General features: G+C 39.5%; 1 protein-coding gene across 1 annotated transcript in view; it reads left to right on the top strand.

Annotated features, from left to right (window-relative positions):
- Positions 1-22973, top strand: part of sdr42e2 (short chain dehydrogenase/reductase family 42E, member 2) — a 31293-nt gene that overhangs the window by 4002 nt on the left and 4318 nt on the right. The window contains exons 3-10 of the mRNA XM_022202367.2: positions 3102-3159; positions 4199-4317; positions 4425-4500; positions 11153-11235; positions 17468-17605; positions 17735-17800; positions 19320-19383; positions 19474-19547. Coding sequence (XP_022058059.2) covers positions 3102-3159; positions 4199-4317; positions 4425-4500; positions 11153-11235; positions 17468-17605; positions 17735-17800; positions 19320-19383; positions 19474-19547 — 678 coding nt within the window. The remainder of the gene's footprint in view (positions 1-3101; positions 3160-4198; positions 4318-4424; positions 4501-11152; positions 11236-17467; positions 17606-17734; positions 17801-19319; positions 19384-19473; positions 19548-22973) is intronic.

The following is a 22973-nucleotide window of genomic DNA, read 5'->3' as shown; positions in this document are numbered from 1 at the left end:
GTGGAGAAGTTTAAAGCCGGATTTGGATACAAAAAGATTTCCCAAGCTTTAAACATCTCAAGAAGCACTGTGCAAGCAATCATATTGAAATGGAAGGAGTATCAGACCACTGCAAATCTACCAAGACCTGGCCGTCCCTCTAAACTTTCACCTCGAACAAGGAGAAGACTGATCAGAGATGCAGCCAAGAGGCCCATGATCACTCTGGATGAACTGCAGAGATCTACAGCTGAGGTGGGAGAGTCTGTCCATAGGACAACAATCAGTCGTACACTGCACAAATCTGGCCTTTATGGAAGAGTGGCAAGAAGAAAGCCATTTCTCAAAGATATCCATAAAAAGTCTCGTTTGAAGTTTGCCACAAGCCACCTGGGAGACACACCAACCATGTGGAAGAAGGTGCTCTGGTCAGATGAAACCAAAATCCAACTTTTTGGCCACAATGCAAAACGATATGTTTGGCGTAAAAGCAACACAGCTCATCACCCTGAACACACCATCCCCACTGTCAAACATGGTGGTGGCAGCCTCATGGTTTGGGCCTGCTTTTCTTCAGCAGAGACAGGGAAGATGGTTAAAATTGATGGGAAGATGAATGGAGCCAAATACAGGAGCATTCTGGAAGAAAACCTGTTGGAGTCTGCAAAAGACCTGAGACTGGGATGGACATTTATCTTCCAACAGGACAATGATCCAAAACATAAAGCCAAATCTACAATGGAATGGTTCACAAATAAACGTATCCAGGTGTTAGAATGGCCAAGTCAAAGTCCAGACCTGAATCCAATCGAGAATCTGTGGGCAGAGCTGAAGACTGCTGTTCACAAACGCTCTCCATCCAACCTCACTGAGCTTGAGCTGTTTTGCAAGGAAGAATGGGCAAGAATTTCAGTCTCTGGATGTGCAAAACTGATAGAGACATTCCCCAAGCGACTTGCAGCTGTAATTGCAGCAAAAGGTGGCGCTACAAATATTAATGCAAGGGGGCCGAATAATATTGCACGCCCCACTTTTCAGGTTTTTATTTGTTAAAAAAGTTTAAAATTTCCAATAAATTTCATTCCACTTCACGATTGTGTCCCACTTGTTGTTGATTCTTGACAAAAATTAAAATTTTATATCTTTATGTTTCAATAAAAGGTAAACACTTCGCACATCTATCAAAAAACAGGTGCGAAGAGGGAAAAACAGACCATGAGGATTGCAAAAAGAGGCCCCCGCACACTGTCCAACTTGCAATATATCCTTTATTGTAGTAGTGACGTTTCGGTACTAGACCTTCATCAGACAAACATTTTAAGTCCATGAGAAGCCATCTTAAATAGGGAGTGGTTGTCCTTGCGGTCTGGCCTATGTGGGAAAAACCACAAGAAAACTTAAACATAGGATAAGTGAACATAAAAGTTCTGTACGTAGGAACGATCGGGATTATCCCGTGGCCGTACATTTTAATGATGCTCATCATGACATTTCCTCTTTACGTTTCTGTGGCATTGAACAGGTAAACCCGCCACTTAGGGGAGGTGACCACGACAAGCTACTAAAACAGCGTGAGGCTTACTGGATCTATATCCTCCAAACATTGACCCCAAAGGGCTTAAATGATGAACTGCTGTTAAATATGTTTCTGTGATCTTGTGCTGAAGCATGAATTTTAATGTCCTATTTGAGTGGAAGATCCTGTCTAGTTTTAACTACTTCTGGATACATATGAAATATGCACATATATCATGAGTTTATCTAATCATATGACCTGTTGATTGTGTTCATCTTTGTATATATATACATTTCTGAGCCTCTGAAGGATATTATAAAATTCTTTTAACAGTATTTCATGTTCCTTTGGGAGTTGGGCTTAGCCAGTCACTATGCTTGTTTGTTATTAATTGTTCTGTGTTTTGTATTAAATTAGGGCTAATGACTTTCATGTGCATGTGTGAATGGGATTGGCTGTGGAGGAACAACCACTCCCTATTTAAGATGGCTTCTCATGGACTTAAAATGTTTGTCTGATGAAGGTCTAGTACCGAAACGTCACTACTACAATAAAGGATATATTGCAAGTTGGACAGTGTGCGGGGGCCTCTTTTTGCAATATCTTTATGTTTGAAGCCTGAAATGTGGCGAAAGGTTGAAAAGTTCAAGGGGGCCGAATACTTTCACAAGGCACTGTAAAAAATTTGAGCTTTAGTGTCATGATTAAACACAAAGATGGTTTTTAGTTTGAAACATCTCCTCTGTTTTGTTAACCCCTCCATCCACCCCACCTTCACTCCCACGTTCTCACCGTACTTCAGCCTCAAGAGGGCGGCATCACCAGGAAATGTAATAATGCATCTTTTCCACCTTTAGTGTTTATTCTAAAATTAATCTGAAGGAAGGAGACGGATTTTAGTGTATATTTCTCAATAGATAATCACCACTTTTCTCTTTTCTCAAACAGAAGTTTTTTTTAGAAGTATTTTAGCGTAAATGTATATAAATTAATAGATATCACTACAGAACAGATATATTTCCTATAACTTTGAAGACAAAAACACATAAAATAGTCAAGCTTTGGTGTCATGATTGGAACATCTCTTCTGCCTTCACTCCTTAGTTATTGCCATAATTACTCCGGCCTCTAGATGGCGCTGCCACCAGGAAACTGTGTGTTGTAATAAGCCACATTTAAAGTTTCAGTATTTAGTGTAAAATTAATTCACCAATCTGTAGGAATGTGAGGCATTTCAGTGGAAAATTATTAATAAATAATCGCCACTTTTGCTTTTTTCCCAAACACAACATTTTTTAGAAGTATTTTAGCATTAACATATATCCGTTCTGTATTTATATACATTTATTTCTATATAAGTAAATGTATATAAATACGGAATGGATATATGTCCTCATATTTTACAGACAAACACAAAAAAATAGTCGAGCTTTGGTGTCGTGATTGAACATAAAGTTGACTTTTTGTTAGTGGTTACATGCCTGAGAAACGATTCATCTGTCGTCACAGTTTTTTATCTTCATCATCACGAGGTGCATTAAAGCTCAGAGGTATGAATCATGAAGTTAAGAAGCTGAATTTTTCTCTTCTTGTTTCTGGTTTCCAGTTGAGGAAAGAGCAGGTGGAGTCGGTCAACGTTGGAGGAACCAATAATGTTATAAACGGTAAAAAGACACACAAATTCATGATATATTTAAACATCATTTGACCACAGAAAAGATCCATTGGTGAGACGACACTTTAAAATGTGAAAAATTCATTTTTTTTTAATTCAAATTTTCATAGTAATACCAGATATTCTTACTGGTGATGCATATTTATGTTATCACCCAAAGTCTTATTATAAAGCACTTTCAGGTGTAAAAACTAAAACTTTTAGATTGTCCTCTGATGTGTTTTTCTGAGTGGTTTTATTCTTTTAAAGTCTACTTTGAATAAATCAGTAAAAAATAAAGTGAAATATAGTTTGAAAGCCCCATATCAGCAAATTGAACAGGTATTCTTTGCTTGTGTCTTCTGGATAAAAAAGTTAGTTCATTTCATAAAGTAAATAATTCGTCAAAAGTTGTCTTAATGATGCTTTGCGATATGATTGCAAAAACTCAAACTGCAGAAGACCCATAAACAAGTCCGTGTTCTGTGAAAAATTAAAGATTTTACAGTAAAATATTTACTGTTTGGGATCTTATAGATACTAATAACTCTTACAAGAACACTGTGAATCTTTAAAAGTTGATTTTTTTGGCCACACTTGCATGAATTAAAGTCAATATTTGCTTTTAGCTTAAACATGTCTGCTTTAAAATCCATTGGGGGGGACGAATAATGTCAAACTGCAAAAAAAAAAAAAAAAAAACGTGCGGATTCATCTTGAGCACCACGCAATTCACACATTCATTCAAATCCAGTGTTCACTGTGCACTTCATGAACACCAGAGTTTAGCTTATGAAACAAATAATCGTTTAATTTAGTCAAAGTTGGCTTGACGTTGCTTTGTGATGTGATTACAAAAACTCAAAGTGCTCCAAGAAGCTCCAGCATCTTAATTTGAACAATTAGTGACTTAAACATCATTCAACCGTAGGAATGATGAAATGGTGACAGGACACTTAAAATGTGTAAAAAAACTCATTTTTTGATTCATATTTTCAGAATTTGCTTTGCTAAACAGATATATAAGAGACATTCTTGTGTATTTGTAGTGTGTAAGGAGAGGAGCATCGCCAGGCTGGTCTACACCAGCACCATCAACGTGGTGTTTACAGGGAAACCCATCGAGGACGGCGATGAGGCCTCGGTGCCGTATGTTCCTCCTGACGTGGTGAGTGGAGCTGAAGTGTAGTTTCCTCACAGCTTCTTCTCCAAACAGATCTGTGATGCTGCTTTGTGAAGATATCGAGAAGGTTGCGTGTTTTGTATCCGTTCCAGCACATCGACCACTACTCCAGAACCAAAGCCATCGCAGAGCAGGCGGTCCTCTCTGCCAACGGATGCTCCCTCAAAGGTGAGAAAGAACTGGCTCAGAATGACAGAACCCAAACGCTGCTTTTGATTTCTGTGTAAAAAGTGTGTTTGAGAGACACTGAGGAAATGGTTGCCGTGGAGACTCAGCATGCAGTCCAATATGCAACACAGCAGTTTAATTTTAGAGCTGTAGCACTAAACAGATACACACTACCAGTCAAAAGTTTGGACACACCTTTTCATTTAAAGGTTTATTTTCATGGCTATTTACATTGTAGATTCTCACTGAAGGCCTCAAAACTATGAATGAACACATGTGGAATTATGTAGTATAGGCGGTCCTCGGTTTACGACGTCCTCGACCTATGGCATTTTGTCGTTGCATTGGAACATGGAATTAGTTGGTGAGCAGAGTGGATGGATACGTTGTCACGTGGCGCTATAAGACAGCTTGTTTACCTTTGCTGGTTGTACGCCACCTTGGATTGTGCTACATTCACTAACTTTTTGCCCTTCATTATCAAGCATAAATCAGACTCTTATGATGACAGTGGTTCAAAGAAAAGGAACACCATCTCCATGGAAATGAAATTAAATAGAAAAACATGCTCGTAACAGGACTTTTCCAAAGAACCGATCAATATCATGATGCACATAACGGCTTTCTTTACATTTTCACCAGAATTCTGACTTAGGGCGAAAATTGACCTACTTCGATCCTTAGGAACAGACCTCTGACTTAAATTGAGGGCACATTGTAAATATAAAGTGTGAAATAAGTCAAAGCATGTTTTATATTTTAGATTTGTCAAAATAGTCACCCTTTGCTTTGATTACTGCTTTGCACACTCTTGGCATTCTCTGGATGAGCTTCATGAGGTTCAACCTGAAATGGTTTCCAACAGTCTTGAAGGAGTTCCCAGAGATGCTGAGCACTTGTTGGTCCTTTTATCTTCACTCTGCGATCCATCTCATCCCAAAGCATCTGAATTGGGTTTAGGTCAGGTGACTGTGGAGGCCAGGTCATCTGATGCAGCACTCCATCACTCTCCTTCTTGGTCAGATAGTCCTTTCAAGTCCAAGTTCAAGTTCAAGTTCACTTTATTGTCTCCCGTGGGAGAAATTTGTCTTAGACACGGCAAGACCTCGAGCTGGACTGCAACAGAAGCTATTAAAAATACATGATAAATGCGTGACATATAATAAATAAAGCCTGGAGGTGTGTTTGGGGTCATTGTCCTGTTGAGAAATAAATGATGATCCAACTAAACACAAACCGGATGGGATGGCATGTCACTGCAGGATGCTGTGGCAGACATGCTGGTTCAGTGTGCCTTCAGTTTGGAATAAATCCCCAACAGTGTCACCAGCAAAGCATCCCCACACCATCACACCTCCTCCTCCATGCTTCATGGTGGAACCATGCATGTAGAGACCGTCCATCACCTTTCCTGGTCTCACAAAGACACAGTGGGTGGAACCAAAGATCTCAAATTTGGACTCATTAGACCTCCTTCTTTTCTTTTCAGCTTTTCCCTTCAGGGGTCGCCACAGCGAATCAATTGCCTCCATCTAACCCTGTCTGCTGCATCTTCTTCTCTCACACCAACTACCTTCATGTCCTCTTTAACCACATCCATAAACCTCCTCTTTGGTCTTCCTCTGGGCCTCCTGCCTGGCAGTGGGAAACTCAGCATCCTTCTACCAATATATTCACTCTCTCTCCTCTGGACATGTCCGAACCATCTCAGTCTGGCCTCTCTGACTTTATCTCCAAAGCCTCTAACATGTGCTGTCCCTCTGATGTACTCATTCCTGATCCTATCCATCCTGGTCACTCCCAAAGAGAACCTCAGCAGCTTCAGTTCCGCTACCTCCAGCTCTGCCTCCTGTCTTTTTCTCAGGGACACTGTCTCCAGACCAAACAACATGGCTGGTCTCACCACAGTTTTGTAAACCTTTCCTTTCATTTTAGCTGAAACTCTTCTATCACACATCACACCTGACACTTTTCTCCAGCCATTCCAGCCTGCCTGTACACGCTTCTTCACCTCTTTTCCACACTCTCCATTGCTCTGGACTGTTGACCCTAAGTACTTAAAATCCACCTTCTTGATCTCTTCTCCCTGTAACCTCACTCTTCCACTTGGGTCCCTCTCATTCACACACAGATACTCCGTCTTGCTGCAGCTAACCTTCATTCCTCTCCTTTCCAGGGCAAACCTCCACGCCTCTAGCTTCTCCTCCACCTGTTCCCTGCTCTCACTACAGATCACAATGTCATCTGCAAACATCATAGTCCATGGAGACTCCTGTCTAACCTCGTCTGTCATCCTGTCCATCACCATAGCAAACAAGACGGGGCTCAGAGCTGATCCCTGATGTAGTCCCACCTCCACCTTGAACTCCTCTGTCACACCTACAGCACACCTCACCACTGTCTTACAGTCCTCATACATGTCCTGCACCACTCTAACATACTTCTCTTCCACTCCAGACTTCCTCATACAAAACCACAGTTCCTCTCTGGGCACCCTGTCATAAGCTTTCTCCAGATCTAAAAAGACACAATGCAGCTCCTTCTGACCTCTCTGTACTTCTCTATCAACATCCTCAAAGCAAATATTGCATCTGTTGTACTCTTTCTTGGCATGAAACCATACTGCTGCTCACAGATGTTCACCTCTGCCCTTAGCCTAGCTGCAACTACTCTTTCCCACAGCTTCATCATGTGGCTCATCAGCTTTATTCCTCTGTAGTTGCCACAACTCTGCACATCTCCCTTGTTCTTAAAGATGGGCACCAGCACACTTCTCCTCCATTCCTCGGGCATCTTCTCACTATCTAAGATCCTGTTGAACAACCCAGTCAGAAACTCTACTGCTACCTCTCCGAGACACTTCCATACCTCCACAGGTATATCATCAGGACTAAGTGCCTTTCCACTCTTGATCCTCTTCAATGCCCTCCTCACTTCATCCTTACTAATCTTTGCTACTTCCTGGTCCACAACAGTCACTTCTTCTACTCTTCGTTCTCTCTCATTTTCCTCATTCATCAACTCTTCAAAGTACTCTTTCCATCTTCCCATCACACTATTGGCACCTGTCAACACACTTCCATCCTTATCCTTTATCACCCTAACCTGCCGCACGTCCTTCCCATCTCTGTCTCTCTGCCTTGTCAACCTGTACAGATCAGTCTGTCCCTCCTTACTGTCCAACCTAGCATATAAGTCATCGTAAGCCCCTTGTTTGGCCTTTGCCACCTCTACTTTCACCTTACGCTGCATCTCCCTGTATTCCTGTCTACTCTCTTCAGTTCTCTCAGTGTCCCACTTCTTCTTAGCTAACCTCTTTCTCTGGATCCACTCCTGCACCTCCTCATTTTATCTCCTTTCCTTCCAGATGACACACCAAGTACTCTCCGACCTGTCTCCCTGATCACATTTGCTGTAGTTGTCCTGTCATCTGGAAGCACCTCCTGACCATCCAAAGCCTGCCTCAACTCTTTCCTAAAAGTCATACAACACTCTTCCTTTTTCAGCTTCCACCATTTGGTCCTCTGCTCTGCCTTTGCCCTCTTCATCTTTTTCACCACCAGGGTCATCCTACACACCACCATCCTATGCTGTCTGGCTACACTCTCACCTACCACTACTTTGCAGTCACTGATCTCCTTCATATTACACCGTCTACACAAGATGTAGTCTACCTGTGTGCTCCTACCTCCACTCTTATAGGTCACCCTATGTTCCTGCCTCTTCTGGAAGAAAGTATTCACTACAGTCATTTCCATCCTTTTTGCAAAGTCAACCACCATCTGTCCTTCTGCGTTCCTCTCCTGGATACCAAACCTGCCCATGACCTCCTCATCATCTCTGTTTTCTGCACTAACATGTTCATTGAAGTCTGCACCAATGACAACTCTCTCACTTCTAGGGATGTTCTGCATCACTTCATCAAGGTCCAACCAAGATCCTTCTGCTCCAGCTCACATTCTACCTGTGGAGCATACCCACTAACAACATTGAGCATCACACCTTTGATTTCTAGCTTCAGGCTCATCACTCGATCTGACACTCTTTTTACCTCCAGGACATTCCTAACAAACTCCTTCAAGATAACTCCTACTCCATTTCTCTTCCTATCTACACCATGATAGAACAACTTGAACCCTGCTCCTAAACTTCTAGCTTTACTACCTTTCCACCTGGTCTCCTGGACACACAGTATGTCCACCTTCCTCCTCTGCATCATGTCAACCAGCTCTCTACCTTATCCTGTCATAGTTCCAACATTCAAAGTCCTTACTCTCAGTCCTAGACTCTTGGTGTTCCTCTTCTCTCTCTTCCTACGAACACACCTTCCTCCCCTCCTTCTTCGACCAACAGTCATCCATTTTCCACCGGCACCCTGTAGGTCGACAGCACCGATGGCGGTTGTTGTTAACCCAGGCCTCGACCGATCCGGTATGGAAGTCATACATTTGATTCGCATGTTTGATTTGGCCAAAGTTTTACATCGGATGCCCTTCCTGACACAACCCTCTGTATTTATTCGGACTTGGGACCGGCACAATAAGACATTGGCTTGTGTCCCCTTACGGCTACATTAAATTTGGACTCATTAGACCAAAGCACGGATTTCCACTGGTCTAATCTCCATTCCTTGTGTTTCTTGGCCCAAATAAATCTCTTCTGCTTGTTACTTTTCCTCAGTAGTGGTTTCTTAGCAGCTTTTTGACCATAAAGGCCTGATTGGTCGGTCTCCTCTGAACAGTTGATGTATAGATGTGTCTGCTACTGGAACTCTGTGTGGCATTTATCTGGGCTCTAATCTGAGCTGCTGTTAACTTGATATTTCTGAGGCTGGAGACTCCGATGAACTTCTCCTCAGCGGCAGAGGAGACTCTTGGTGTTCCTTTCCTGGGGCGGTCCTCATGTGAGCCAGTTTGGTCGTAGCACTGGATGGTTTTTGCGACTGCACTTGGAGATACGCTCAAAGTTTTTGCAATTTTCTATACTGGCTGACCTTCAGTTCTTAAAGTAATGATGGACTGTGGTTTGTCTTTACTTCAGTAATTGGTTCTTGCCATGATATGGATTCTAACAGTTGTCAAACAGGGCTGTCAACTGTGTACCAACCTGACTTCTGCAAAACATAACTGATGGTCCCAACCCCATTAAGAAGGCAAGAAATTACACAAATGAATGTTGACAAGACACACCTGTGAAGTAAAATTATTTCAGGGTCTACCTCATGAAGCTCATCCAGAGAATGCCAAGAGTGTGCAAAGCAGTAATCAAAGTAAAGGGTGGCTACTTTGAAGAATCTAAAATATAAAACAAATTTAGTTTATTTTACAATTGTTTGATTTGCTACATAAATCAATACATCTTGCTTCATAGTTTTGTTTACTTCACTGAGAATCTACAATGTAGAAAGTAATAAAAATAAAACAGAAACTTTAAATGGGAAGGTGTGTCCAGACGTTTGTCCAGTAGTGTAAATGTATGTGTCTACAGACTTGCAATCATCAAATGCATCGTCTTGGGTTTTATGTTCCACCACGTTCTGTATGTTAACAGGTGTGAAGCCTCCCAGTGAAACTTTACTCCCATCATCACCGTATAGATCCAATTAAGCTTAAAGCCGTCTCATTACACTCTGCAGGTTAAAGCTCATACGTCTGATACGAGCAGCATCATTTACAGTCATTTTTAGACTTTAAAATATACGTATGTGATCTGTGAAAAAACTGTAAAAACACTACACTGCTAAAAAATAAATAAAAAATACAGTAAATTTATATATCCAAGACAAATTAAAACTTCCACTACCAGCATTTACTGTATCATTATATAGTAATATATAAATATAACTAGTTCATTTATTAAATACTAGCATAAATCATTAGCAACTGTAAGAGAAAGTTGTCATTTTTAAGATACATTTTTCACACATTTACCATAATTTATGAAATGTTTCCTTTTTATTTTACAAATTTTCCTATATTTTTAAAAAATACACTAGAATAGATTTTTTTAAATAGTTAATTTACCAATCCAAGATAAAATAAAACTATCATTACTAGCATTTACTATAATACTATTACATAAATTAGTAAATATAGTATAAATCTAATAAATCAGTAAATATATTATTTATTCATTTATTCATTCAGTATTCATCATTTATTTATTCAATACTAGCATGCATTACTAGCAACCGTAAGAGAAAAATGTCAGTTTTTAAGGTAAATTTTTCACAAATAATGAAATATTTTTCCTTTTTATTACACCTTTTTTTGTTATACATTTTTAAATACACTCCAATATTTTTTTTTAAAAAGTGCAGGAAAATCTGTAAAATAAAATGGAAAAAAATCCTGAAAATTATAGATTTTTTTTTTTTAAAAACTAAAAACTATATTTACATATTTTTAAAAAACAAACGTGTGTACCATTTTCTGGAACTTTTGATATTTTAAGCATATTTAGATTTGATGAAGCTTCTACTTCAGATTGAATGCAGGACCTTTTGCCGAATTATTTCTACGTATTTTGTCCTGTTAGAACTTTGATCTGATCTCCTGCAGTTCAGTCAGCTAATCCACGGTTTTCTCCTCTTGAGATTTCTCTAAATCGTCCATAAATGCGTTTATTCAGAAGTCTGATCTGGTGTTTGCAGCTGGAGGCCTCCTGAGGACTTGTGTCCTTCGACCTTGCGGTATCTACGGCCCAGGAGAGAGGAGACACCTCCACAGAGTGATGGTGAGGAACTAATCCTTCTATGTTGGCACTGGAAAAAAAATGTACATCTTGCTGTGTCTGAAGCCTCCCTGGCAGAATGTTGCTGTCTGAAGAGTTTACATTATTGATGGAGCTCCGCTGAGGTCTGGTTACAGTGTTTTTCCTTCAGTGCAGCTACATGAGTTTGGTTCTGACTTTTAACATTCAGTACACTGAACAAAAAAAGCATTTTAGTGCAGTTTGATTACATGTTTTGTCCAAAAGATCAACATACCACAGGTTTAATACAGGAACTATGACATTTACACTATCGTTCAAGAGTTTGAGGTCACTTAGAAATGTCTTACTTTTGAAAGAAAAGCAGTTTTTTAATAATTTTCTAACTAATACTGATAGCTACAATACCGTTCAAAGGTTCAGTCACTTAGAAATGTCCTTATTTTTGAAAAGCAATTTTTTTCAATGAAGATAACATTTAAATGAATCAGAAATCAGGTCTAGACATTGTTAATGAGGAAAATGACAATTCTAGCTGGAAACGGCTGATTTTTAACCCTCCTGTTGTCCTTATTTACAGACACCAAGAAATATTGTTTCCTTGTCTGAAAAAAGTCCAAAAATTCAGCAAAAAATTCCCCAAATTTCAGAAAATTTGCAAAACTTTGAGGAAAAAATTCCAATAATTCCTTAAAATTTCCCTTAAAGTTTTATTAAAAAAAAACAAAAAAACAAATGTGGCAAGAATATTCTTTAAATACACACGTGGACAAAATTGTTGGTACCCCTCAGTTAAAGAAGGAAAAACCCACAATTCTCACTGAAATCACTTGAAACTCACAAAAGTAACAATAAATAAAAATTTATTGAAAATTAAATAATCAAAAACAGCCATTACTTTTGAATTGTTGATTAACATAATTATTTAAAAAAACAAACTAATGAAACAGGCCTGGACAAAAATGATGGTACCTCTATAAAAGATTGAAAACTATTTGACCAGAGTGACATGATTAACTCAGGTGTGTCATTTAATTGACATCACAGGTGTTTCCAAACTCATAATCAGTCAGTCTGCCTATTTAAAGGGAGACAAGTAGTCACCCTGCTGTTTGGTGAAAAGGTGTGTACCACACTGAACATGGACAACAGAAAGCCAAGGAGAGAATTGTCCCAGGACATCCGAAAAAAAATTATAGACAAACATCTTAAAGGTAAAGGCTATAAGACCATCTCTAAACAGCTTGAAGTTCCTGTGACAACAGTGGCTCATATTATTCAGAAGTTCAAGACCCACGGGACAGTAGCCAACCTCCCTGGACGTGGCCGCAAGAGGAAAATTGATGACAAATTGAAGAGACGGATCGTTGGAATTGTATCCAAAGAGCCCAGAGCAACCTCCAAAGAAATTAAAGGTGAACTCCAAGGCCAAGGTACATCAGTGTCAGATCGCACCATTCGTCGTTGTTTGAGCCAAAGTGGACTTCATGGGAGACGACCAAGGAGGACACCACTGCTGAAAAAAACTCATAAAAAAGCGAGACTGGAATTTGCAAAAATGCATGTTGACAAGCCACAAAGCTTCTGGGAGAATGTCCTTTGGACAGATGAGACCAAACTGGAGCTTTTTGGTAAGGCACATCAACTCTATGTTCATAGACTCAAAAACCAAGCATACGAAGAAAAGAACACTGTCCCTACGGTGAAACATGGAGGAGGCTCAGTAATGTTTTGGGGCTGCTTTGCTGCATCTGGCACAGGGTGTCTTGAAAGTGTGCAAGGTACGATGAAATCTGAAGACTATCAAGGCATTCTGGAGAGAAATGTGCTGCCTAGTGTCAGAAAGCTTGGTCTCAGTCGCAGGTCATGGGTCTTCCAACAGGACAACCATCCAAAACACACAGCCAAAAACACCCAAGAATGGCTGAGAGAAAAGCGTTGGACTATTCTAAAGTGGCCTTCTATGAGCCCAGATCTGAATCCCATTGAACATATGTGGAAGGAGCTGAAACATGCCATTTGGAGAAGACACCCATCAAACCTGAGACAACTGGAGCTGTTTGCTCATGAGGAGTGGGCCAAAATACCTGTTGACAGCTGCAGAACGCTCATTGACAAATACAGAAATCGTTTAATTGCAGTGATTGCCTCAAAAGGTTGTGCAACAAAATATTAAGTTATGGGTACCATCATTTTTGTCCAGCCCTATTTCATTAGTTTGTTTTTTTAAATAATTATGTTAATCAACAATTCAAAAGTGATGGCTGATTTTGATTATTTAATTTTCAATAAATTTTTATTTATTGTTACTTTTGTGAGTTTCAAGTGATTTCAGTGAGAATTGTGGGTTTTTCCTTCTTTAACTGAGGGGTACCAACAATTTTGTCCACGTGTGTATTTTCAGAAAAATGAGTAAAAATCTTCCAAAAAATTCTAAAAATATCTTAAATGATTGCATATATATCAGTAAGACTTCTAATATCATCTTTAAGAATATTCACATAAAAATCAACCAAAATCCAACGAATTTCACTGGATTTTGATTGTTTTTTTGTGAATGTTCTTAAGAAATATTTTTAGCATTTCTTTTTTTCTACTAAAAATATTCAAAGATTTCCCAAAAATGTTGAAAATGTGGACATCAGACATTTCACTGTGAAAATATACTTTTTTCCACATTTTCAAACTTTAAAACGGGTCAATTTGACCCGCAGGACAACATGATGGTTAATGGAATATCTCCGTAGGGGTACAGGGGAACATTCCCAGCAACCATCACTCCTGTGTTCTAATGCTACATTGTGTTAGCTAATGGTGTTGAAAGGCTCAGTGATGATTAGAAAACCCTTGTGCAGTTATGTTAGCACATGGATGAAAGTGTGAGTTTTCCTGGAAAACAGGAAATTTGTTTGGGTGACCCCAAACTTTTCAATGGTAGTGTATCATTTAGAGCAGGAGTCGGCAGCCTTTTTGGCTCAGGGGCCACATTGACTTTGGAAATTTGACAGACGGGCCAGATCAGCATCAAATGGTTGGAGATTGTGCAAACTAATATGAATTACATGTTAAAGACAATACTGACAAAGTAAAGAATACTCACATTCAGTGGGAACAGTGTTGTTGGTCTTTTTGCCAGTGCATCAAAGTCTGGTGTCAGTTTGGTTGTGGCAATTCTCAGGATCGATCTGAGGTGTTCATCAGTTAACTGGGATCTGTGGTGTTCTTTGTTGATGTTCATCCCGCTAAACGTCTGCTCACACACGTAGGTAGATCCAAACAACACCAGAATCCTCTGTGCCATTTTCTGAATGTTTGGAAACTTGGCTTCACTTAGTGAACTGTAAAAGTCATTCAGTTTAAGGGAGCCGAATGTCTTCTTTAAGACCGAGTCACTTTGAAGATCGATCAGTTCCAACTGCAACTCCTGAGGTGCTGTTTCTGGGTCTTGTGACAAAGGACATGATACCAGCTGAAGTGTCTTGTCAATTTTTTTCAAAATCAGAGAACCGACAGCAGAATTCTCAGTGTAGGTCGTCTAGTGATTCCTTATATTTCATCAAATGTCCACTGGCCTCTGTCAGCGTCGCCAGTGTAGGGAAATGAGCGACGGATTTTTTTTGACATTTGTCTTGAGAATAAAGTCAGTTTGGCTTTGAAGGCTGTCACATTTGTGTACATTTCGTGCACAAATTGATCTTTCCCTTTCAGCTTCACGTCCAGCTCATTCATGTGCATCAGTATGTCCATGGCAAAAGCAAATTCACAGCCAATCTCTGTGGCACAGCTCAGGAAAATCATCGGTTTTCCCGATTAACTCCAAAAATGAGCTAATCTCACCTTTGAGCTCCCACACTCGCTGAAATACTTTCTCCAAACTTAACCAGCAGACATGAGAGTGGTAAAGCCTGTCCTGGTGATCAGCATCAGTTTCTTCAAGAAACTTAATGAACTCACAATGCTGAAGCCCACTCACTGTATAAAGTTAACGAGTTTTACGACTGGCTTCACGACATGATCAAGATGCAAAACAGACTTACAGAGCGCTTCCTGGTGGATTATGCAGTGTAGAAAAATCACATCCAGCTCAGGGTTTTCCTCCTTCATCTTATCCTGGATTGTTTTCAGCAGCCCGATGTTTTTTCCTGTTGAATTTGGCAATCCATCCGTAGTGACATTTGCGAGTTTACACCACGGCAGCTTCACCCTCTGGATGATCCAGACACCCTGTCCTACAGTCCTCTCCTCGTGTTTTCCCCTTTATGGATTCAATGGTCAAAATTCCTCTGTTGTCTCAAAATGTTCATGAATTCCTCTAATAAAAATTAAAAGCTGAGCAGTGTCTTTTATGTCATTACTTTCGTCCAGTGCTAATGAATATAGCTTGAAGGACTCCGCTTTTTTGTTCCGTGAGCTGGCTAAGTCTTCGTAGATTAGTTCAACACAGCAAGGAACTGTGTCTCTCTGGACACAGGAGACCTGCTGTCTCGACCATGCATTCTTTCAAAAACTCCCCTTCGGAGAAAGGCTTGCGAGTCTTTGCTATTTCGAATGCTAGCAAATAACTTGCCTTCGTGCTTGACTCTTGAATCGTGGTTTGCAGAAAAAACGTATTCTGTTGAGTCTGTAAAGTGGCTTCTAGCTTCTGAGCCGTAGCTGTCCGTTCTTGCGCTGACTGGTTGCTAGCGTAGTTAGCATGCTTCGTGGAAAAGTGCCGGCTGATATTTCATTCTTTTAAAAAACGCAACGGTTTCATTGCAAATAAGACATACAGCCTTTGAAAGGATTTCAGCGAAAAAATATTTAGTAGTCCACTCCTTCTGAAACACTCGACATTCACTGTCGACTTTTGATTCACTCATTGTTACGGCAGGGCTCAATGCAGCTACAAAGTAGAAGAAGAGAAAATAAACCAACAAAGGTCACTTGTGTCTGGAGCGCCATCTAGTGGAGACAACAGAAACGTCGGATACTGCAGGGGAAGGCCAAATGAATGTGGTCTTTACTGTAATTTCATCAATTCTAATGTTGACGAAATTATTTCGCGGGCCAGATTGAAAAGCCCATTCCTGATTTAGAGCATCTTCAATTCAAGTACACTACTATTCAAAAATTTAGAGTCAGTAATATAGCTTCACTATTTGTACCAAAAATGCAAATATTTTAAGATCAGTTTACATGTAAACAGATTTTTGTGGTTTTCATTCCTTTTTCTTTGAAAGCCTGTTGAGAGGAAACACTGAAAAAATATTAATGATCAAAAATGGTTTCACAGTCTGTGAAAATAAATGAGTGTGTGGAAGTCCCGCATCAGCACTTTGAAGAGTTTTTCTTGGCTTGTTTCTACACGGTAAAGTTAGTTTTATGGGGCGAATAGTTGATTAATTTAGTCAAAGTTGGCTTGACGTTGCTTTGTGATGTGAAACTCAAACTGCTCAAACATGCCAATATCTTAATTTGAATTCTAAACTGCAGATGAACAGCTTTAAGTTCTGTGAAAAAGAAAATATTGTGCAGTAAAATAGTGAAATAGCTGCTGTTTGGGGGTTTATAATTACTAATAAGAATACTATGAATCTTTAAAAATGCATTTTTTTCACTAAATTTGCATGAATTGAAATCAGTTTTTGTTCTAAATATATTTATTTTTAACTTTAATATATATAAAATCAGTTGGTGAACAGTTCAGCGACACTTTGATAAATTCATGAAAATATGCTCAAATCTGCTCCAGTGTCTTAATTTGAATCATGAACTGTAGAAGAACCATAAAGTATTTTTTGACAAATATAAGATTTTGCAGTAAAATAGCTGCTGTTTGGGAGATTATAACTACTAATAAATGTTACAAGAATACAGTGAATCTTTAAAAATTGATTTTTGAACCACATTTGCATGAAATAAAGTCAATTTTTGTTCTATAAATATCTATATAATGTTGATTTTTTCACTATTTTTGCTCAGAGAAGCTCCCATATCTTGATTTGAATCCTGCGGGAGAAACGTGTTTATATTAAACAACTCTGTGTTCCATTATAAAGAGAAGATTTTGCTGTTTTAAAAACAGAGAATAACTATTACAAGCTCACGAATTTTAAAGCCAACAAACAAGCCGATAAATGTTTAATAAGCAGGATGTAAAATCGCAGGTAACGAACCAAAACGTGCAAAAAAAATTCCCCCGCAAATCTGGAACAAGCTTAGTTTACATTTATTATTAGAAAAACAGCACTTTAAGGTTCTTCTGATGGTCCTTCAGGTGAACGTTGAACGTCGGCTCTTCAGTTTCCGGTTCGGCGACCCTCAGGCCCGGATGAACTGGGTCCATGTGGAAAACCTGGTTCTGGCCCACAGGCTGGCAGCTGAAGCTCTGACGCCGAAGAAGAGCTGCATCGCTGTGAGTCAGATCCCTGATAAAACCTCAACGGGACCTGAACATACTGAAATAATGTGTCCCTCTGCTTCTGATCCGAAACCTCACACAGAACCAGATGTTTCCTCTTTAACGTCTTTGTTTCCTCTGCAGAGCGGTCAGGCCTACTTCATCAACGACGGAGTTTCAGTCAATCTGTTTGAGTGGTTGACGCCTTTGGTGAGTCAACGGTAGATTCTCAGTTTGTTTGTGTCCCCACATCGAAAGTAAACATTTTAAAGACTAATGAGAACCATCAGTTCACTCCTCTGACTAAAAGTTCCAGTATTGTCCAGAAAATATTTAAAACATTTCAGCAGAACTCACTGTTCCTGTATTATGATGAATATAAAAACTGTTTAAACCTGCCTGAGGAGATAAGTCTTGCAGAGTGCAGCACTCCTCCAAGGCTGTTCATTCCCCCATATGGCATCATCAGAAATGAAGCATTTGCTAATTAGTTATTGATGATCAGAAATCATGTCAACATAGAATGTGTTCTTTTAATATAGATGTACCCACAAACAAAATGACCTTGCGCTGATCACAGACATGTGTTCTTCATGTGTACGTTATGTACGGATACTGAATCGTGTGACCTGAATATGTAGCAGGCAGCAGGAATTGATGGGACTCAGAAACACCCCCACAATTTAATAGGTTGTTCTTTGTATCAGTTGTGATGGATAAGTCCTGATAAGTGCACAGCGATCATGTGATCATCAGCAGACAGCTGACATAGTGTTCACTTGCTGTCATGGTTACAGTGACGCCGTGCCGCTTTCTCACAACGATACAGAAATCTTTAACAAATCCGTGGATCCAGACTATAAGCCACATCACTGCCAAAATCTAATCATTTGATTCTTGTGTCATTTCTGACCTTCCCTGAAAATTTCATCCAAATCTATTCGTCCATTTTTGATTAATGTTGGGAACAGACAAAAAAAAAACAAATGCCGATTGTCACATAACTCTGCCACGTTCCTTGGTGGAGTTAAAAAATTTAAAAAAAAAAACATGTTTATGGTGGAATTCTGGCGCTACTGTAAAATTACAGTAAAATGTCTTCTTCATGTACGGTCAAGAAATGCATCGACACTGTTGATTTGACCGTTAAAAAATGTGCTTCATTCCATATTTTACTGTAAAAATAAAAGTATATTACAGCATTTCTCCAGTATCAGTGCAACAGTTTGTGTATTTAACATTTAATTTGTGCATTTTTGTGCAAAAATTCCAGTTATAGCTGTCATAAATGTTAAACCATATGTCCGTTATTAACACAAAAGTACAATCACTTTAGCGGTACAAACTGTATTTTTTGCATGAAATAAATGCAAAAAAATGGCGTGTAAGTTGTTACAAATATTATGGCATGTTTCCATTATCAGCACAACTGTGAAAAATTTTATTCTTTTAGAGAAAAAAATGCAAAAATTTTTTTTGGACATTTTTCCATTTAATAATTGTGCGAGCATAGGAAAATGTATTTTTTTCAAGAGCAAAAATGTAAAAAAAAAAAAATTCCCTGATTATCTTATTTATGGTGATTCAAGTGTCAAACTATTTCAGTGTTTCCATTTTTTATGGTTCAAGATTTGTTGGCAGTATGCAAAATACAGAATTTGTGAAGTTTTGACTAGAGTTCGGTTGAAAGTATACTGATTATAATTCACACATTTTACTTTGATTCTAGTTTGAGAAGCTCGGCCACAGCAGACCGATGATAAATCTGCCGGTTTCACTCGTCTACTCAGCAGGTAGATCATCTCTTGGTTTCCTTTGTGATCTGTTTGTTTTTAAAATGCACTGAGTTGCTGCTAACGTTGTGTTTTTCTTTCTATTTCCAGCCATCCTGGTGGAATATTTGCACGTTATTCTGAGACCGGTGATGGAAGTGCCTCTGCTTTTTACTAGAAGTGAGGTAGGTCTCTATAAAAGCCTCATGTGAACTCTGAAGAATCAAGATAAACCAGTAAACGGACCAAACATAAAAACATTAATGTGTTTTCTTCATCATCAATTGAATAAATGTTGGGTTTCCATGGCAACACGATGCATCAGTAGGTTTACAGATAAAACATATATTCAGCTGAAAGTCTGAATCACTTATAGAGAATCCTTTGGTGATAAAGGGACGATTCTTTCAGTCAATTTAAATAGATCTAACTCTGCAGCATCAGTTACCATGGAGATCTAGCTCCCTGGCAAACCCAGTCAAAATGCAAGAATGGACAGATCTGGTCTGTTTCTGAAGCTGCTTTAGCTGTAGATGAAAGCGTGGAGTTCCTGCCGAACTGAAAGTACACTAGATGCTCTGAGGTGTGGACACTAGTGGACGTCTGGTGCATAAACTGGTTTTAGCTCCAATGTGAAGCGAATCTTAACAGCGTTCAGCACTAAATTTGGAACAACAGAGTGTTTTCAAGTGCAGTTTTACAATCAAAGGAATTTTTTATTTATGTGTACTTCAGCCTGGCTTGGAGGTGTATCTTCTGCAGAAGTGGAGTTTTTATTGGTCTGCAGCCTGACCGGCTTCTCTGAGATTTCAATTCAAGACTAGGCTAAGGTTTTTTAGACATATCTCTAACTAGTGTTCTTTCCAGAGTCTTTGAAATCTTTCACTTCTGCCTGTCTTCTTCTGGATTATGTGGCTCTCTATGAACATCTTTAAAACACTTCTCGCATGACTTTGTGAACATGTTTTTGTATAATTTTACACTTTCATTTAGCTTTTATCCAAAGTGACATTTGACTGGTAGCGTGTGCTGTTAACAATGTCACAACTGTAACCCTCTGAACTTCAAGCAGTTTTTGTGCATTTCTTAAGTCTATACCAGGCGTAAACTAACCGTGACGTCACCGTTGGTTTCAATGCCGAGAAAATGAAGCCCGGATTTTGCTACTTCCTGGTCGCCATTTTGGATTTTTTGGAGCCAGTGACGTAAAAAGCGTCATCAAACAGGCTGGACCAGAGAGCAACTAGGGGCAGGACCAGTCTATGGGCGGGCCAGACTGAGAGCTGAAGACTCTCTTATCCCACCCACATTTTACCGCATTGGCTTCTGTTGCTGCTTTCGGAATAAAAGGATCTGTCAATCATTCCAGACAAGACTGTCTATCAAGTATAGCCACGCCCCCTGGCTCCGCCAACTTTAACGATTTATTTAAAATTCAGTATTGATTTATTTTAAGATCGGCCACCTGATCTCTCATTTTGACCATGAAAACTAACGGGAAAAAAAATCCTGAGCTGTAGAAAATCAGTCTATCAAATTTTATTTTTTCCAAAAATGAATTGGGGTCTATGGAGCAAAAGCTTTTTGGAGCCAACCCTAGTGGACGGCGTGATATTGCAAGTTTTTGACACTCCTGGGTGGGCTTCATTTTTGGACCCAGATGCTACATCCACTATATATACAGTCTTTGGCTGTGTCCGAAATGGCATACTAACGTACTACATAGTACATACTCAATGAGTATATACTGTATACTACGTACTATAAGTATGATTAGAATGCCGACCGTTCACACTGTAGTATACTACTACGTTTCCCATAATGCATTTCAAACCTCCAACGACAAAAACCGGAAGTACGGCTATCAAATATCTCGACTGAATGTCGGCTTCAGGTCGATTTTACGCTAACAAACAGTCGCATAATTAATGTGGCAATTTCAAGCCGGCACTCCTCATGCAGTTATTAGCCAGATTATGCGAATCGTTTCAATTGTAGCTGCAGGCTACTGGAGGTAGCTGCTACTTGTTCTGTATGCAAAGCGAGCTGCTGCAACTAGCTGCTAGCATTCAGTAGCATGTTGTGAGGCGTCTGACAAATTTCAAACGTTGGTCAGAAAACGCCTGTTTCTCAAATCTGTGGGGTGATTAGGATGACTACTTAACCACATAAAATAAAATAAAAATCGCCCCGGTCAGGCCACAGATCCTGCGGAGGCTTCCATTTCGGTGGGTAGCTCGCAAAGCATTATGGGGCGGTTGAGTATGACTAGTGTGGTCACCGCGCATACTTAAAAATTTTCCGGAAATAGTATACATCCGGGAATTTCTCGCATACTCAATCTTTTCATACTATCTAATGTGAACGCACTATATACTTATTTTGACGTCACACTTAGTATGAGTAGTACGTTAGTATGCCATTTTGGACACAGTCTATGGTCTATACTGACTTCTGTAGCTGGGTGTCCAAACACTCCATGTAGTGAATGGTGGAGATCCGGTTGCTCTCCTTGTTTAAGTCTCTCAGCAGTGAGGACAGACTTCATTAGTGCAGATATTTTCCTATCAGGCTCTGATCTGATGCATGAATTATGGAAAAACCAAACCTTTAATGAATTCAGTCAGATAAAGAAAGCTTTTAGTTCAGTCAGATTGTCTGCGGGACATGTGCGGGGGTGATGAAACGCTGGGTCGGGAGAAGCTTCCAGCGTCTTGAGGACCTCCGTCGCCGCCTGCAGATCCTCATGAAAGTGTGATGAGGCCGAAACCGAAGCCTGCAGGTGGAGCCGGCTCTGTCGGACAGCTGCTGGCCGGGAGATCGATGTTTGCCCCGTGAATAAAACATAACCCGCTGTGGGTCAGAGCAGGAAGTTCGGGATGAAGTCTGCAGGAAGTGACCTCAGCGCGGTGGCTGTTGTCACGGCGACGGCCTCTCAGGTGATGCTGGCAGCTCTCAGGTTAAGACGTCACATGATGAGTAGAGGAGTTTTTTCTTCTTGCTAAAAAATTCCAGCTCTGCAAACACACAGAGGAAGATGCAGGATCAGATGAAGGAAGCTGAAACCTTTTATTTATGTTAAATCTAGATTTGAAAAACCCAAAAACCAGCAAGTCAACACCCAAATGTGGACATAAGTTATTCCTCTGTTTCAGTAAGTCGCTTTCACAAACACATGTTAAACATCTGTGGTGTAAAATAATAAAAGTTTCACTGAAATACAAAATTATTACATTATTATAATATATTATAATGCAGTCAGAGCCAGTTTCTGTCTAAATTTTCTCACTAAATTAATCTTATAATTCAACATCCTGTTAGCAGAAATCACATGCAACTTCTTTATGGCTGCCTGATACAAAAAAACCCACATGGTTCTCATTTTCAGACTATTCTGCAAGAGAAGAAGGTGCTTTACTCCGATTTAAGCCTTCTTGGATGCATTTTTTAAAAATATTATTAACAAAACACAGTTTGTTGACAGGCATGTCAGCTATCAGCAACACAAAGCTCTTTATAATGACATAATACAATTTAAAACACTGTTGTGTCATATGAGAACGGTGCCAAACAGCTACATTTCTGTATTTTTTCATTATTATTGCGGAACA

Source organism: Acanthochromis polyacanthus, chromosome 21 (assembly GCF_021347895.1).
Source record: "Acanthochromis polyacanthus isolate Apoly-LR-REF ecotype Palm Island chromosome 21, KAUST_Apoly_ChrSc, whole genome shotgun sequence".
Taxonomy (NCBI): domain Eukaryota; kingdom Metazoa; phylum Chordata; class Actinopteri; family Pomacentridae; genus Acanthochromis; species Acanthochromis polyacanthus.
The sequence above is the reverse complement of the archived record's forward strand: the minus strand, read 5'-3'. Positions and strand labels throughout refer to the sequence as shown.